Source organism: Heliangelus exortis, chromosome 1 (genome assembly GCF_036169615.1).
Source record: "Heliangelus exortis chromosome 1, bHelExo1.hap1, whole genome shotgun sequence".
Lineage (NCBI taxonomy): Eukaryota > Metazoa > Chordata > Aves > Apodiformes > Trochilidae > Heliangelus > Heliangelus exortis.
In genome coordinates, this window is record NC_092422.1 from 68108612 (window position 1) to 68127566 (window position 18955).

The window sequence follows — 18955 nt, forward strand, 5'->3', positions numbered from 1 at the left end:
CAAAATTTCCCAGGAAAAACTTCATCCAAGACAACAAACTAGCACCACTTAAAGACATTTATCCTGACAACCCAAACAACCGGAGTAGACACATCCCACTTCTAAACCTGATATGTAAGAAGGACTAGTATTGCTTACTGTGCCCTTGACCCCAAGCATGTTTGCCTAGCAGTGTTCTGCCAGATTTCCCAGCATCTTATGTATGAAATTTTGGTCCAGCTGAGCAATGTGTTCAATTTTACATCACTCTGGTGGGGGTTGGAGCTGTAGGAGGGAAGAATCCCTGGCTCTGCCTTTTTGCAGCATGGCACAGGCACTGTAGCCCCAGCAGACTGGAATAAGAACCTAGCTTAAACTCATTTTAAACTGAGCTAGCCTGTTCTCCAGCAATCTTTCTGCAAAAAAACAGAGTGGAGAAGGGCTCCTTCTCCCTGTTGCTCCCACCCAGCACTCTGCCAAGTCCAGGCCAGGCTAATATACCTGTAAGACAGATAGAGGAGAACTTTGCAAATTAAAGTAATTGGAAGTAAAATTAATTGTAATGCATGGAAATCAGCACACCTGTGCTGCAGGTAGTAAGTCTTTTCAGCAGAAAAAGACACATCTGATCACCACTTCAAAGCATTATAGATGGCAGCATCATTTCTACTAACACTAACCTTTTCTTCTGGCAGCAGGGGAAATCAATACCACCCTGCCTGGAAATGTCAACATTAATGCTCAAAAATCATAATATTAACATTTCAGAGTCTGAGGGACTCTCATTTGGAGACAGCTCCTGCAACAGTCTTTGCCTTTTAAAAAGACATAAATCAAATTCTATAAACTAAAAAGGCTCTTAAAACACAAAGTAAGCTGAAAAACACTGTGTTTGCGTTTCATTTTTTTAAATAGTAAACTCAATTCCCTTGTGGAACTTTAACACAACTGCAGGGGCACTGAAAATTACTGTAGAAGCAGCAAAAGATCTATTTAATTCATTTTTATTGTTCAATCTAAAGGAATACTTTTGTATGTAAAAATGACAGTATTATACAACAACTGTAGGGATGTTTTGCAATTCCAGTTTAAATAGTAAACTCGTTTGATATCATTTACTGATGTAGGCTTTAAGACAGACATAATATTACACTGTATTTTTAAATTATCTCTGCAGCACCAAATAATAATGCTATTTAAAAAAAAAAAAACAAACACAACTGTAATTTCCCTACATCCTCTAAAAATAAAATACATCTTGAATTTAGCAGAAGATTAGTGATTCAGAGGATATATAGTGAGACAGATCACAGTCTTTGCCTGCAAAAAAAAAAGCAACAACAACAAAAAGTGTCATAAAACACCAAATCAAGAACCAAGAGTCTTCTCAGCACAGTCAAAGACAGCCTAGACTAGACAGCAGTGTACTACCAGAACCAGGATTACCAGACCTTCAGGAAGATATCATCCTCCGAGAAGGACAGAAATGGAGGCCACCAGAAGACGTACGGTGTACAGAGACTGAAATACAATTTTTAGAGCATAAAGTTTCCTTTACCAAATTTTCATGGAATATGTAAAATACACTACTTCTGTGTTCAAATCTGTATGCTTCCCCTGCTTCAGAAGCGACGTCCTCAGGTGACCCCTTTCTTTTAAGCTATCACACAAAAAGGACAAAATAATGAACTGTATTCATAATGCTTATAAAATAATACAAATAGACAGTTAGTGCAAGTTTCTTTTGCTTTTGATATTCCTGCCTGCATATGAATGCTCCTTTAAAGCTACTGGACCACCATGACATCAATTAAAGAAAACCCGTCGAATTAATCTAAAACACTGCAGTGATAGAATCTTAAAACGATCCAGAACAAGGCATCCCAGACATGGTTTGCTGGGAAAATTCATCTTTTCAACTTCAGTTTGGTTTTCCTTTTGTCTTCAGAGCAATTCCTAATGGCAGAGAGAGGCAACATATGTACAAAGGTTGGTCAGACACACGAAACTCCCTTTAGTTACGTTGCTTACCCTAAGAAACCTTGTTTAGCCAGATCAATTTTAACACTGAAATTCGCAGTTGGTGGCAAAAGGCAATTACTCTTCTTTTGACATCAAGTACATACTTTGACAGGATGTCTAAAAATTCACTTTTGCAGCATGAAAGCACTCAAAACTGAAGTTTCTCTATTGCCCCTCCAAGAAGATGTCTTGGCTGTACCAAAGAGAAAAGGAATCATTACGCTGTGGATTCAAATTAGCTGTCAAGAAACACGAACATAAATCTAAGTCAATAGCATAATTTGGAAACGTGTGCTGGGCCCACCCTTGGCAATAACCCCATGGTTTAACTCATGTTGTAGCAATATTTAAAACAGCTTTGAAACTTTGGTTCTCCACCCAACTAAACAGCAGAGATTATGCCTTTAAGTGAAAAACACCACACGTATTTAAGCAAGAGAAACCATCTAAACTTCTGATATTTTTCAGCTTTTTTTTTTTAATCCAAAAGATTTGTACAGCCTTTTTTTTTTTTTTTTTTTTTTTAATAACTTACAGGATCAAAAGGAAAATAAATGCATAGCTTCAAGACCTTAGAATATAACCTCCCCTTGTTGCAGAAGAGTTCAAAGTCATAAAGTGCAGCAGATATGAACACATATCAGACAAACAATCTAGTAACTAACTTATTTTTCGGGTTTATTTAACAATATTCCAGAGTTAAACATTAAATAAAAATCTCACAGACAATGGGTAAGACTAACAATGGCTTTTTTTGGTTGTTTTTTTTTGTCTTCTTTTTCTTCTCTTTTTTTTTTTTTTTTTTTTTTTTTTGTAAGAATGCTGAAAGACACATCAATTGAACCAACTAGTTTTATTTTGGATACCAAAAAATAAAAAAGAAGCTGGAAGGAAGGTAGTGCATTGCACTTATCTCAGTATAGCTGCTTGTGAGCATCACTGTGTACATTTAGCTTGAGAGGGACAAGGGGGGAAACAGGACAGATGATGCCAAAGGGGGCAGGCTGAGCATGGACTGGGGAAGAGTGCTCTGTGCCTCCGCCTTGGTTCCAAGGGCACAGCTTTGAATCATGCTCGTGTAAGAGAAGATGTGCACACTTCACCCTAGTGTTTGTAAAACTCCTCAAGGGCTAGCAGCAGTGGCAGCAAGTGGAGGCAGTGCAAGCAGACGCAGGTGACACCAGCTGGCACTCAAATATAGGCAAAAACAGTGCACTTTTGGGGGGAGGCTGATGAGTGAAAGCCTAGGCTTACTGACAGCCAAACATGGGCCACATCACCTGTTCAATGCATTTTTCCCAGGCCTTAAAGTATCAGGTAGTTTCTTGCTATTTCCTCCACTGCTCCTCTAATGCAGCCTCTGTCCTTTGTCCTCACCCACCTGCTCCTTCCTGTTACCAACAAAGAACACAGAGGCCTGAAATTTGCAAAAAAAAAAAAAAAAAAAAAAAAAAAAAAATTCAACTAAATCAAACAAGCAGTCTGGCAGTAGATTAAATTCCATCATAATTCTCATTTTTCTATGTTCCTCCTTGTTGGGCCCTTTCTACAACCACACATCTACCCAGCATGCTTCCTCCAGAACAGTAACAGCCAATCTTCTACAGACTTCTGTCCAAAAACAGTGTGGTTAACATAGATGCAGACCAAAGCTGAGGAGGGTGACAAGACACCAGTAACAAAACCCCAAGCAAACCTTGACTGTGAGTTGACTATGCCAAGAGTCCTCCCCTTCACATTTCAGGGGAAAATGTTGGCTACCATCCCGCTCTGTGCCAAGCATGAGAACACTAATCTTGTTTATCACCTGTGGTATTTCATAAGAGATGGGGGATCTGGGTTGGTTTTCTTTCTTTTTTTCTTTTTTGCCAAGTTCTCCAAAGGGCTTAAAACACTTAAAACACATAGGTATAGACACAAAGGAAGCAATTACAATATATAACAACTAAATGGAAACAGTACTCAAACATTAGACTGGACAAGACTGAAACCCGCTCTACAAACTGAATCAAAAAGAGACAGGAGAAAAAAAAAAAAAGTTTTTAAGTGCTAATGTAACAAGAAACAACCTTAAGGACTCACTAAACACATTGGGAATGGAGAGGTCCCCTTCTTTTAAATATATTTACATGATATTAAAGCTTTTTATTTTGCTTTTCTCACCAACAAAATTTTCTAGCTACCCTGGGCAAAGTCTCCATTTAAATTAAGAGGTTAAGGATTTTATAACATAGACAGACAGACAGTTAGACCCACAGCCCATACAAATTTCCACCCTCTCCATCCCTCCCCCCCTTCCCTGCCTCAGCTCCTGAGGGGTCTTGATGCCTTGCCTGCTTCACGCTGCCTGGCATCAGCCCTAAGGTCAGCGAAGGCAAACATACAGAGCAAAGGCAACACAACACTGCTCCAACCCTGTGTGCTTCATAACCACTTTGTGAAAAGCACAAGAGACTACAATCAGGGCTTGCCTAGACACACACACACACACAAAAAGAAAGTTTTTGCCATTCAGCTACTGCAGTGAAATGGTAAAAACAGACTAATATGGACACAGCAATACCAGTTTAGGAAGTGTTTATACCATTCGCACCGCAGTGGAAAGGAAAATAACTTATCCCGGTTTAAATGCATCCACACTACAGCCTATGACAGCACAGCATCAGTTAAAATAGTAATACATTAGTCTCCTAATTGACAGAATTATACCAGCTGAACTTTCCTGGCATAGACCAGAGGCCTAAGACATGAGGTAGTGAAAAAGAAAAATCAGGCTCAAGAACTTCTCCCATTCCGTAGCATCGATACACTTCAAAAATAATTGCTGCTCAGATTTAAGGTTTTTAAAAATAATGTTTTAAAATCGAAAATTTAAAGCTAAAATCCTGAGTCACGCAGGACTTACAAACGGAGGCATAGATCTTAAAAACACCCTTGCTCAGGGTCCTAATTCAGGAAAACATTTTTATGAACAGAAAGCACATAAGCATGTGTTTGTCTCCCACTGAAGCCAAGTGGAAAAGAAGCACACGGGTAAGTGCTCTCTGAAATCTGGGCCACAGTCAGAAATCAGAGTCTTTGTAGAATTTATTTCCTCATTCGTTTCAGTGCTGTTTAATCACAAGTCATTCATCTTTTAAGACAGCGGGAAAAACACAGACAACGGAAGCTAAATCGAGTTTGTTACAACTGTTCAATATTTACAGCATTCATAGCATAAAACAGAAGTATTTTTGGTAACTTAAGACAAATACCTTTTTTTCTTTGTTATTAAATGTACCGCAGCAGTCCTGTTAAACAAACCCACTGTCTCGGATATTAAAGAAATTGTTGTTTACATTTACTGAGTCATTTAAGTTAAAAATCTGTTCCTGTTCCAAACCCCACTCCCCTTCATCTTCGTCCTCCGGTTCTGCCTCAGACCCATTCCGACTGTTTTCATACAAAAAGATCTGCTCATCCACATGAGCTGGGGCTAACCGGTTTCTCTTTGCACTTACAACATTAGCAGAAGAACCAAAAAGGCGCTCAGGGAAGACCCTCGTGGCCAAAATACACCAGTATTTTTGAAGAACCTTTGGTAAAACTGGAAACAGAGCTAGTCTGTCAGACCACCACTTCAGCGGGTCTTCGTTCAAACCAAGGACCTTTTGTGACTTAAAGTTGCTCAACTCCTCAACAATCTGAGCATGCCATTCCTCCTGGTCTTCCACTCCTCCTGTCTGGCAGAAGATCTCTGCGAGCATGTTGTTGATGACACTTGTAGGAGGAGGAGTAGAAGAGATAAGGATTTTTTTCACAGGGGGCTCTTCTGAAACAGTGAAGAATTTCTCTTCAGTCCTAAAGGTATTTTCTTTTACTTTCTCCAGCAGGCTTTTTGCCTCTTCTACCACCCTGTTTTCAACCTGCTGCCGCTCAAAGGCTGAAAGGAAAGGGAGTTTTTTGTAGCGGGGATCCAAGAAAGTTGCAACGTTGAGAAACATGTCTATCTCAGGTGTGTGCTGGTAGGTGGTTGACAACTCTTTAGCAATCACCTCCTTTGCCATGCTGATTTCTTTCAAATCGTTCTCTTTGATGTTCAAGGTAGTATTCAGAAGCATATGGAGAAGCGGCTTCACCATGCTGATCGTAGGGTACTTTGAGGCAGACATCATCTCCGCAACTTGCTTGAAAGGCTGCAGCAGCTCCACCAGCCCTTCGATTGTATTCCACTCACTGGCTTCCAGCATGAGGTGGTGGTTGTTGCTGTCCTCCACAAGAACAGCTGCAATGACAAACTGCTGCTCCTTGAGGCGCTGCAGCATGGCGAGCGTGCTTCCCCACCAGGAAACGCGGTCGCTTATCAGCATGCAGTGGAGAATATTCTGTTGCTTCTGCTTCTCACTCAGCATGTACATGGCGACCGTAGACTGCTGAAAATACTCCACCAGTTTTCGGCACCTGGCAAGAAGGCTGCAGAGTTTGGGGAGCTGAAAAGCTTGTTGTATTCCTGCGTTAAAAGTGTGCCCCAAACAAGGCATCTGTACGGGAATATCTAGAAGAGAGCAAGCTTTCACAATGTCTTTACTGTAATCTGTTGTAGCACCAAAGACTTTTGAATTGATCCCCCACTCAATGAATGTTTCATAAAGGACTCGTGTAATAGTCTCTGCAATGTTATCCTCCGGTACTTCAAATGTTTTTAAACACCGCGAGTTCACCACCAGGCAGTTGGCATGGCTGCTGCTGAGAAAGTGAACTGCAACAGTTACGTACGACCTGTTCTGGTTTTCGCTCCTCCAGATGTCCGTGGATATGCCACACCACAGAACCTCTGTGAGCTCTTTCAGCACAATTTCCCTAATGGCATTGTACTTTTCTGGAATAGCTTTTGTACAGAAGTACTTCCGGCTGGGAAGTTCATACCTGGGGTCCGCTGTTCTCAAGAGGGCCTTGAAGGTGGGTTCATCAACGATAGAGGCTGGGTACATACCCTCACAAATTAAGCTGATGACTGCAGATGTCAGTTCCTGATGCTTTTTGTTTTCGTAGTTCTGGTAGGTCTTCATGATGAGGCTATCCTGAACAACCTGCTGCGACGACTCAGGCTTGATTTTTGAAAACGCAGTGGCAAAGGCTTCCCTCATTTGCTCAGTGTTACTTTTCACAAACTCGCAGAATTCGTCAGGGTGATTTTTCTCGAGGTGGTAGGAAAGGTTGGAGGTGTTTCCTGAGTAAGCAATCTGTGCCATGCAAATACGGCAGTAGATCTTCTTCCACTGTAATATGCATCCTTCCGCATTGGTATCAAACCCAAAGTACTTCCACACTTTACTCTTTGCTCTCGGGTGAGCCACTAACTTTAGGTCTGATGGGGAACCTTCTAAACCTTTATTCTCCATTGCTTCTTGGCCACCGTCCCACCTTTTGATCCTTCACTCATTAATGAGTACCTGATAAAGGCAGTAAGATAAAGATACAATGAGAAAGCACAAGTTTGACCACACTTAATTATGTGAAATCAGTGTTGCTGCAAACGTATCAAGAAACCTACCTTACTAATTACATTTGCAAATTCAAAGATGAGATTTGCAGGAAGTGTGACCTACAGGAAGCCCACTGAAATGTCAAAAACTTAAATAGGGTTCTAATAACTCACATTCTGCTACAAGCTAGAAGACCTGAGTTTTGTTTCCAGAACTATAATTAGTAGTTCTGGGTAGAGAAAGAGTAACAACCACCACAGAGTTGATAGGTGACTGTCACACAAACTGGTCGTCTGCTATAGCATTTTCCTGTCTTTTAAGTTGTATTAAGGTTTGGACAAAAGGGTTTATCCCTTAGAGTTAGGGATAGAGTAGGGTACCTTCTTGCTTAAGAGATACTGAACTTCACAGTTAACATTTATTCAAATTGAAACCTGATACTGAAGGAGCAAAGGTTTTATTGTTTGTTTATTTTGAACGAAGTTTTGTTAGCTTGATCTAATGGTTCCAGCATTTGGTTTAAGAAAAAAAAAAAAAAAAAAAAAAGGCCAAAAAAAAAAATCTGTGACGCAAATTACAGCATAATGCTGCTCCTCTGAAATGTAAAGATGTTTTCTGACTGAAATAAAAGGAGTTTGAGCTTGCATGCAGATTAACGATGCACGTGACACCTTTCCTGCCCTCTCTTTCTGAAATCAAAGTCATCTCCTGAACTACTAGTTCTCAATTGTGGTTCCTGGAATAACAGTGCATTATAATTACAGGAAAAACAGACAGGGAAGTACTAATAAATGTTATTATCCACATCAGATAGAAAATAACTTTGCTGTATTTTCTTCAAAAGGCTACAGAAGTCAAGAGAGGGTGACACTCTAGAGATGAGCATGGCAACAAGGCAAGACTTGGCAATCTGTACCTCGATATCTGCACAGGAAAATGCTTCTTGTGCAAAGAGTCACATGCAAGGACAACTCGAGGCCTACAGCATCTCTGTGCACAGTGCTGGAGCTGATATTGCTACAGCAGAGAGCCAAGCCACAGCATAGCATGACTGCATGCTGATGCTTTTTCATTTCCTTCACACCACCAGCCGAGCCACCTTGAGAGCAAATACCCCTTTGCCAGGGGCCTGGCCACGACTGGGAAGGAGAAGGAAGCCACCAGTTAAACGTGGATGTGACCTCTGCCACAAAAATCCAGGAGAAGAGAGCAGGAGAGATACATCAGGAGCATTTCTGCAGCCAGCCTGAAAGCAATGGCATCCCTCTTCCTCCATCCAACAGCTGCACCTGTGCTCAAGCCCAGACACTGCCAGGTGCTAAGAGTGGCTGACTGGGGGAGGAAGAAACAACGGGACCTTTTCATACTGCTGAAAGGAATATCCCCCGCAAAAAAGTATGCCTGCAATCTTCTCCGGTGTATTTCCTGCTGTTGATGAAAATCCCTAAGAAAATACATTTTCCCTCCGAACTAGAGCTGGTCTTTTTAAGCACTTTCTGTACATCTTGAATAAAAACACAAAGACAGTTTTACCAAGACTAAACGTATCTAAACACAGCTGTTGGTTTAGAACCAGAATGAAGGATGCGGGGCAAGCATTTTATTGGATTTGTTTTCAGTACTTATATCTGAAGATTATTTCTGGGTGTAGACCTTTTTTTCCTGAGGGGGCAATGTCCTGGCTGCTAGCCTGCCCTCTACAGTGATTCATTCAGTGTCTTTTAAGTTGCCAGGATAAACTATAGATTCAACATGGTAATGCTGCATAATTCCAAAGATGTGCATATCAACAGCATGAAGGTATGCAATCCCACAAAACTGATGATTTTGAAAGATAAAGCAGGGTAATGTATAATGATGTAATCCTCCCATAGCATCAGACTGTGTATTGACAAAATATGTTGTATCAGTATGCATTAGTATTGCTTTCAGATCCCTCCACTGCAATCCATGGCATGGTCTCTCAAGGAGGTATAGAGGCTTCCAGTACTTCATTAAATCTTAAGAGGCTCCCTTGCAGTTACATGGCAGTTCCTGAAAGCAAGGAGGAGGGCACCGTAATAGAAGAGTTGGTGCATCTTTAATATTTAAAGTTAGTATGACACACTTTGGATCATAAAAAGTTCAGCACAGACTGATAAAATGCAAGTTATTTTAGATCAAGGGAGTGCTACAGATTAACCCCACCCTTCATCCTTATGTATGTTACAGCTTTGCCATCATTTTGAGATGGATCTGACACTAATTCAGCTGTCATAATAACTCAAATATAAACTCCTGATCATCCCTGCCTCTCCTCAAGTGTTATACAGCATAACTGGCACCATTGGGAAAAAAAAAAAAAAAAAAAAAAAAAAAAGAAAGAAAAAAGGCAAAAAAGCCATCACCAAAACCCATACCTCTCATTTTTCTTCAGGAAGAGATTAGTTTTCCTGTTTCAGTGACACACTCTAAGTATTCATAGCCTAGGCTTGGCAAAAAAACAGAGCAGCTTCCACTCTGAGCCAAACTGAAGACATCAGCACCTCACAGAATGAAATCCACTGGGCACCTCCTGGCCCCTTTGGGAAGTGCTACAGCTTGTTAAAAGGCAGCTGATGGAAATGCTCTCTTTCAGCTTGCCTATCTTTCCATGATAAAAAAATACTGCCGCTCTGGTTTCCTGAAAACTCTTCTGCGTGCAGAAGCCTTCAGGCTACAAACCTGGCCTTCCCCTTCTCCCTTAAATTCCCATCCACACTGAAACAGACTGAACCTTGAGAAGCTGTTGTTATCCTCACCTCTTCCATGCAGCTGACCAACACCACCAGCCAGTACGCATGCTCTGGCTTTTAAGAGCCTGCAGACAGGATCCTCTGCTGGCCTCCAGCACACTCCGGGAGGAGGAAGAGATGTTTCCTAGCCCTAGCACCTTGTCCCTGCTCTCCTCAGGGCAGACTGTGCTGCCTCCTCACACCACTCAAGCCCCTCTCACTCTCCTAACACAAACCCATGACTCCCCTTCTCCAGAGCAGGGATTAGAACAAAATACCAAAGTGCCAGTAACAACATGCATTGCAGAGGGCAACAGTGCTACCCTTGCACCAGGCAGGGCTCAATTTCCCTGGTGGAGAAGGAAATAGGTTCAAAACCTGTAAGAGAGTCACTCGGGTTGTGAAACCAAGCACAGAGATGTGAGGAAACAAAACATGGGGTGTGCAGCCACCCTGCCAACCTTAGCTCTGCCCCCTTGTGCACACACAGCAATGGCACCCTAATTACATGGTAGGGATCGCTGTCGCATAGTCCTTGCCTCATTCAGCACAGGGACAACCATAAAACAGGTGTTTCCTCACTTCTGAAACTACCTAAATAACTCTCACACGCATGCGCGAGGGAGAGGGATTAATTTTTAGATGCTACTTTATTTTTGCCTGCCCTCAATCTTTCCTACCTGCTCATTTCTCTGCCCACCTCAGGATGTTTAATAGACCAGAGCTCATACGGCTTTGAGCAGGAAGGGCTCAGTCTCTCATCCTGGTTTACTCACATAAACTAAAAATCCTTAATATATTACTTGAAATTAAGAGATGTTTCTTCCTAATTGATATTTTACGATTAATTGTAAAGAAATTCCATACCAATTATTATCTAGAATAACTAGAAATGGAGGCAAATTTAAAATATCTATGAAATTTCAATCACTTGTAAGAAGAAAAAGAGTCAGCTCTAAGATTGTCTGAACTTCGGCCACATTACTAACTTTTTCAGAGCTATTTTTCTACTAATTACAGGTACCAAATTTTACTACAAAGACTTCAGAACTACAAAACATTCAGTATTTAATCTTTCCCAACCAGATTTCAATGAAATGTATGTAGCAGAAAAGAAAGAGCAGGAGGAAGCTGCCAAATAAATTCCTTGCAAAGTTTTGAAAATACCAAGATTATTATAAGAACCATTTTTGTTATCAGTAGGATGACTTTCAGTGACCACATTTCCAGTTTAATATCCTGGTGTCACAATTTACATGATTTTGTGTTTTACCAATCCACTGATTAAATTTTTATTTTTGAAAGCTGTTTAGATCAAGATATGCAGCCATCCAGGGCAGTGAAATCCAAGCAGTAATTTCTAGAGAAACTATTAGTTTTAGATCACTGAACACTAACATAATTTATACTACATATCACCAGTTATGCTATTTATGTAGTTAGTACTTGGAAAAATGCTTTAATATAAGTTAAACATAAGTTCCCCTTTACTTTTGCATACTGGTTTTAGTTAGCGAAGCAATCACTGACTGCACTCCATTTATCCCCCCAGCTCCTATTTCCCTTTCCTGCACATCATGATCAGAATTTCAGACCCACTTCCCTACTCTGTATTGGGGTAGAAGGGCTCAGGCTCACTCCATAGTAAGTATGTTTTGGGACTGCAACTCAAAATAATTACCAAGTTTTTGCACTGAATCTAGATTTCAGACCTCAAACAGCCCTCTTTCCCGAAGACTGTCTTGAATCCCATCTATAAAAGCTAGATCATCCCCTGAAAGATGTGAAAAAACAAACAGGTACTTTTAAAAGCCATGCAAAAGCACACATACCAAGAACATACAACTTTGACTAAGGATAAAGAAAAAGAAAAGAAAAATTAAACTAATTTGGTTTACTTGGATTGAACTACTGAATACTTCTTCCTGGCAAGCTCAAGAAAGCAAACTTTTCATGGAAAATTCAGAGGCAGAAGGGCTTCCTTGACACCAGACCCCTTTGCTGATCCACTGATCTCAAGGACAAGCCACCAGGCATCCCTCAGTTTTAGCCTTCCAAAGAGAGCTGCTGACACACGAAGAGTGGGAACTCTGATGGGGAAACCAGGGCCAAGGAGACAAGATCAGAGGCAGGGCTGACTCTGCCACCCTGCCCTTCCCAGTCCTGCTTCCCCTCTCCAGGCTCTCCCCAGGAAAGCACCCTGACAATATAATGTCTATTCTGGTCAGAGCTACAGAACACCCCCTCAAAAAAAATAAATACACTTTTAAGCGTATGCACTTTTCCAGGTTACTGTCTGGAAAAGTTACTTGTAATTTTCTTTCCGCAAGTGTACTGAGCTTTAACTAAGCACGTTCTAACCAACACTGCAACTTTTTGCTGCACTGCAGTCGCTATTTTGAAGTTATTATGGAAACAAGGTTAATCTGGGTAAAAAAAGTTCCTGTTGACAAACTGATTCACCTTTCTCAGCAATGGCTGGACACAGCAAGTTGAAGCAGGGCAGCAGGTAACTGCCAAGAGGCAACTCCACGCAAACAACTATCTGAAGAGGAAACTACTTGTCCTTGGAAGAAACCACCCTGCGTTAGGGCTGAAAAAAACTTTCCACATCTGTCAGGTCTGCCTTGGTCTTAGTCAGCTAACATTTCCCAGGTTGGATCTTCACTGCCTTCTTCCAGCATTTCCAAATTCAACACTTTTGTGTTGTTTTGTTTTGCTTTAATAGTAGCTAAGAACAGACCAAAAAAAAAAAACCAAACAAACAAACAAAAAAACCCAAACAACCAAAAAACATTCAGTTCACATTTTCGTCATGCTATGTCTCTGTGGTTCAAAAAAAAAAGATTTGGAAACTGTTACACACCCTAGGCACAATACCCAGGTTCACTCTGCCAAGAAAAACTAATGCTAGAAAAATGCCCAGATGACTTCAAATGTGCGCACATCTGCCCTTTCTGTCACCAGGGTTCTCTCATTTGTGTAGGGTCTCTGTCTTATGGGAATAAGACAGAAGAATCCCAGACTACCAAAGAAGTATCACGCCTTAATTAAAAGTAGACAAAATGCTACCCAAGGAAGCTATCTGTGATGAAATGCACAAATACCCTCTTACTGTGTGGTGTACTTGTCCCGTCTCCTCCTCAGTGCTTCAGATATTTTCTAAAAAAAATTTCTTCATCTGCCTTCTCTCCTTACTGAAACACTATACCCTCCCAATATATATCTTTTAAACTGTTTCTTTGGTTAAAACTATAAACAGAGCCACAAAGGCTTACTTGCTGTTAAGCAGAGAAAGTTAAAGGCACTGACTAGCATGCAGTTGTACGCTCAGCCCTGATGATACCCTACGCATCCATTCAGAGCATAGTTTGCTCTAAGTTTATAAACTCAGAAGCGTTTTAAAGTCTTCAAGAGTAATGTGAGGAAAGAGGAAATTCAGATCTTCGTTTTCGGGCAAACTGAAAGTTTCTTCTTGTCGGTATTAAGCATGCTGGTTGACCCGAATCGGAAAAGTGTAAAAGCGTAACTTACAACAAATACCTAACCTGAAGTCCTTAGGAGAAAACTACCGAGTGTCACTCAGTCAGCTTAAAGGCTGTCAGAGAGTGTCAGCCGGTATCAAAGACTTAAGTTTGTAGAGCACAGGTCTGCTCCCCTCCGGCCGGGAAGCCGGGGCCCGCCGTTCCAGCCGCCCGTGAGGGCCGGCAGCGGGGCCGGGACACGACGGGCAGCGGCGGCAGGAGATCCCGGGCCGGTGGCCGAGCCAAGGGCAGGCTGCCCGCCGCTACCCGCCTTCCAAGCACCTACCTGGGCTGAGGGAGGCTGCGCCCGCGCGGCTCTGAGCCAAGGTCTGAGGCGAAACAGTCAGAAAAGCAAAAACAAAACAAAAAGAGGAAGAGGAGAAGCGGGGACCCCCGGCCCTCGGAGACCCCACACCGCCTCTCGAGGCCGCAGTCAGGCCGGCGTGCAGCCAGGCGCCCGTCCCGGGCCCGGCCCCCCGCTCCGCCCCGCGTCCGGGGCGGCAGCGGCCCGGGGGCCGGACGGGGCGGTTAGGGGCCGGGACCCGCCGCCCGCCGGCGGCAGCGAGGGCGGGGCCCATGCGGGGCGGGGAGGGCTCCCCGGCAGCCGCAACCCCCCCGGGCCGCTTGCCCTCAGGCGGCGCGGTGGGCCCGGCCCGGCCCAACCCGCGGAGGAGGAGCCTGGCGGCAGCACCCGAGCCAGGGCCGGGGCCGCCGCGGTGTGGGGCCGGCTCTTGCCCCGCTGTGGGGGTAAGCGGCGCGGTGCGGGCCACCCGCTTCTGCTGCCAAGGTCCCGGTTACCCTGTCCTGACCGTGTGCCTGTCTCCCCGCTGGGCCTAAAAGTCTCGGCCCCGCGCTCCCTGGGGCACCGGCGCTGCCGCCGTCCCCCAACCCCGGGGTGGGTAGATGGAGGCGCGGAAACTTTCCCTCTCTCTCAGGCCGCGGCTGCCGCCACCCGTCCCGCTCCCTCCCCGCGGCGCCGGCTGCGGTGCTCACCTGGGGCCAGGGGGCAGCGCGGGAGGAGGCGGCGGCGCAGCTGGTGCAGGATGACGAGGAGGCCGATGCGGTACACCCGGAGCAAGGGCACCAGAGCAGACAATAGCGACATGGCCGCCTCCCGCCCCGCGGCGGCTGGCTTGGGGCGAGGCGGGGAAGGAGCTCTCGGCAGGCGGGAGGGCGGGCGGCTGATCCGTGGCTCGGTGGTTCTCCGCCGAGCCGGGCCGGGTCGAAGAGGGGGCGCGGCGTGGGGCTGCCCCCACCCAGCGGAAGGGAAAGCGCCGCCGCTGTCACAGCAGCGCCCGGGCGCGCCGCGGCTCCCGCCCTTCTGGGCATGTGCGGCGGGGGAAGGGCCGCGGCGCGGCCGGCGCTGGGAGGGAAGGGGCGGCGGCGGACGTAGAGGCAGCCGGTAGCGACGGGCTGGCGGCTCTTCCACCTCCGGAGTCCCCGGGAAGATGGGGTGGGAGCGGGGTGCGAGGGAAACGGCGCTCCGAGGGGGTGTGACTCAGCAGCGAGCGAGAAGCGGCGGCGGGAGAGGGTGAGAGGCTGCCGGGCTCTGGGTGCACACTGGGTCTCGCTGCCAGGTCGGTTCCAGGTAGAGGCAGCCTGAAGTGCCCAGGTGAGGTGAGGAGTGAGACAGCCGGGTCTGCTTCAGAATCCCCTGGCTGAGAGCGCTCAGCGAGCTGTGTCGCGATCCCCCTTCTCGGCACAGGTGAGGGGCCCCGCGGGCATCGCTGGGGCTGGGACGGACCCTGTCACCTCAGGCAGCCGTCAAGCTGAATCCTCTCCTGGTCGCGGCTCTAAGGAGATAGCGATTTCTCCAAATGCAGCCCTATGTCCAGAGCACTCTTACACCAGAAGCCTGGATTTTGTACGAGCCTGATGCAGGGATTCTGCACAGCGATACCTGGAGTATCAAAGGGTTTGTCTCAAAGGTTTTTTATTGTCGGTTTTAAATCCTCGGCGTAGTTTTTAAGACATCGAGTACTTAGAGTACATCCTACCTACCAGTTCTTCTGGTACATGGGTGAGTTCAGCTACAGTAAATACAACTCCTGCCAGGGTTTTCATTAACAGAGCTGGCAGTGTTTCAGAGGCACAGACGAGCTTCCGTATCAATACAAAACAAAAAATGTGACCAGTCGGTTTCACAAGAGGAGACATTGACCTATATATTCAGTTTCAAATCCTTAGGTAATATTTTGTCAGTGAGCATGATGGGCAACCATACCGAGTCATGGAATTGCATTTGAAATGTATCTTCTCTTCACCTTTTAAAAAAATAAACCTATCCTTGAGAAAAAACACACTTAACAATATACTTGTTCAATGTCGGATCAGATTGCTCAGCAGAACTGACTGTCTTCTATCAAGAATATGCATAAAGTAAAAGGATAATGGGTATTTCCTCTGAGAAAAAAACACCCATTTAATTTTATGTATCTCTTGTGAGGTTTTTTTTTAATTAATAGATGGAATTATGCAAACATAAATGATAAAGCATCTCAAAGTCACATCAATTAAGGATTCATTCTTAGGGTAAACTGTTCTCAACCATGCACCAAGTGGTAGAAAGAGCATCACATAAAAAGACATGAAAGCAGAAGCACTGACATTTAGTAAAGGTGAATTACTCTTTCAACTTAATCTCAGTAAAAAATCAAATCTTGATTCTTTTATGCTGCTTTACATCCTTTCCTGAGAACTACAGCATTCATGAAAGCCCTGAGCAACATTAAACTGTGAAATTTGCCTACAGTGTATTTACACTATTTGTATGTAACTATACATGCTTTCTCAGGTTTTCTAGTATAATAAAATCAATTGATGCACATTCAAACTATGGAAATAAACACTCTTCTGTCTTTTTTTAAACAACAATATCCAAAGACTTAGACTAAGGGGGCAACAACCAATTAGTTAACATCATGGTCTTATTGGTCCCTCTACTTTTTCTCAAAGTGTTAAAATTATTTTCAACCCTCCATGATTCATGAGTATGGCCTCACAGAAAGGATGAGGAAAAATTTTTTCAACACCATATTAAATTATTTTTTTCTAAAAGCTGATGAGAAGTGGAGGAGGAATGAAAACATTAGCAAAAGGCTCTAGGTCTTTGATTCTTTTCAAATGGTGTCTTATAATGCATCCTAATTTTAATTGGTAATTCCTTTCCCTTGGTTTTCACTCGTTGCCATCTTCTTAGTGATACTTTTTTTTTCTTGCAATCATTAACTACGAAGCCTTGAGCATTCAGGATGGGATCTTGCCCATCTACTGCAGATGCCTCACTGACATGTTATTACCTCAATTAAATTTTAGGTGTCTGAGCCCTGGAAGGGACAAAAGGAGCGATCTAATTGCCTCAGCTTTGCTGCATGGGCAGCAAACAGAGAGAGGCACTTCTGAAGACCTGCAGAAGGTGACTGCTTCCTTCTTTCCAGCAACAGTAAGTGAGCTCACGTTGCCAGCAGGCAAAGCCAGCCTGCTCTAAGAGCACAGGCATCCTCTTGGGAAGTCCTCAGAAACACCAGGAACACTCCATCCACACGTGCTCCAGCCTATCTGTCCCTGCTGTAGGACTGGAGCTGATGAAGCAGTGCTGAAGCTGATCACAGTGCTTCCACCCACGCTTTGCATAAAGATGCATAAAGCTTTAAGAAAGGAAGTGGGTAATATTGCTAGACTCTAATTAAGCCCTGAGCTCAAACTTCCCAGAAGAATAGCATAATCAGCAAACATCAGGTAGGCCAGATGGTAGGTGTTGCAGCTGAGAGCCTGTGCAGCCAGGAAGGCACAAGGCACAGGGCCACATCAGAGCAGACAAAAGCAAACCCAAGGTCAGCCTGCAAGTTCAGATTATTTCTGGCATGGCATGGAGGATCAGCAGGTTATGGCCTATTTTTTTCTTGTTTGTTCCATGACTATCTCCCATATAACATTTTTTTTCCAGGTATATGAGTTTGCTCCCCTTGGTTTTCCCTCTTTTGAGATGAGAAATAAAACCAACAACTGTATTCATCATGTGATGTTCCAGGTTCAGTAGTAGGGGTCAATGTTTTCTGCCCAAGCATGGTGTAATAGTTGGGGCAGTCTTGTAAGATGTCAATGGTGTTACATCAATCCTTCTCAAATGGTAAAACATACACTTCCACTCTTGTGCTTAGCTCAAGATGAGCTCTCTCTGTTTCACATGTACGTTGCAGCTGATGGCCATGCCAGAAGAAGCGAGACATAATTCTGACTGCTGCAAATTTTTCAGGCTTCTAAAAGGGATTTAAATGCCTGTCTTCCTAAGCTGGATTGCAATGGGACTTGAGGCAAGAGATAAGTGCCTATCTTCCCAAAACAGGATCTCCTTAACATGTGTGGGTGAATAAAGTTAAATGCCTGAGGAGCTTTCAGGTTCAGCAGGGAGGTGCTCATAAGATTAGGCAGTGCTGGGAAACAGTTGGGATTGTGTCTGGAATTCATGTGAGGTTTTGAGCACCTGCAGACAACTCTTTCAGTCTGCATATGATTTTTCCCCCTTTTATCAAAAGAAAAAAAAAAAAAGAAATTTTTAGGTACCCTCAAACTAGACATCACCTTGCCTAATATTGGACACTTGAGCATAGCAAGACAGGATGGAGCTGTAAGCTCCTCCACACCCTTTATAGTAGCCTGGAAGGGGAAAGAAGCTTTGCCAGGGGGAGAGGTGTCTGCAAGTTATGCAGTAGGAAGTACCAGAGACTGAGAGCAGGCTCCTCTGCTGTGGGCAGTCATCTAACTGGACACATTTCTTTTTTTTTCATAATGCTGGGAGAGATAGTAGATGAGTATAGGACCAACCTTTTGCGTAACAGAACCAGTGCTACAGCATTTGCCAATGAAGGGGAATGGGTTTTGATCCCTCTCATTCTTTTTAGGTATTTCACTTTTCAATAAAATAGTCTCATTGGGAAAAACTGACCTTTGCTGGTGTGGCTATAGTGATAAGGATGTCAAGCCCAGGAACAGAAATCTGAAGGTTTTTAGCCTAGAATTTAAGTTTATGGGAACAAGGGAACAGAGCTCCAGTCCATACTCCCTGAAGAGCCTACATTTTTTAAATTGGAGAAGAACAGGAAGAAATATGGACTAATAAGTACTGGGAGTACTTATAAATGGAGTACTGGGATAGAGACAACTTCCCCTTTTCAACCAAATGCTCAAACCACTCAGCTATAAAGCAAGAAGC

General features: G+C 43.9%; 2 protein-coding genes and 1 long non-coding RNA gene across 4 annotated transcripts in view; 1 reads left to right on the forward strand and 2 right to left on the reverse strand.

Annotated features, from left to right (window-relative positions):
* DHRSX (dehydrogenase/reductase X-linked) overlaps window positions 1-14870 on the reverse strand; it is a 169929-nt gene extending 155059 nt beyond the window's left edge. Inside the window, exon 1 of the mRNA XM_071747255.1 lies at window positions 14737-14870. Within this exon, the coding sequence (XP_071603356.1) occupies window positions 14737-14848 (112 nt within the window). The 5' untranslated portion in view covers window positions 14849-14870. The remainder of the gene's footprint in view (window positions 1-14736) is intronic.
* On the reverse strand, window positions 963-14875 carry ZBED1 (zinc finger BED-type containing 1). Of its 2 annotated transcripts, none has more exons than XM_071747242.1 (2): window positions 14737-14875; window positions 963-7433 (listed from the first exon to the last, which is right to left on the reverse strand). In XM_071747242.1, exon 2 carries the CDS (start codon window positions 7380-7382, stop codon window positions 5295-5297), a length of 2088 nt encoding a protein of 695 aa, XP_071603343.1. In that variant the 5' UTR covers window positions 7383-7433; window positions 14737-14875; the 3' UTR covers window positions 963-5294. The 2 variants fall into 2 exon arrangements, with proteins under 2 accessions (XP_071603343.1, XP_071603334.1); XM_071747233.1 differs by lacking the exon at window positions 14737-14875 and adding an exon at window positions 14030-14164.
* Window positions 14876-17817: 2942 nt separating this feature from the next.
* Window positions 17818-18683, forward strand: LOC139797653 (uncharacterized). The gene is made up of 2 exons (XR_011726540.1): window positions 17818-17872; window positions 18544-18683. It is a non-coding gene; the product is annotated as an uncharacterized lncRNA (long non-coding RNA).
* The last annotated feature ends 272 nt before the right edge of the window (window positions 18684-18955 follow it).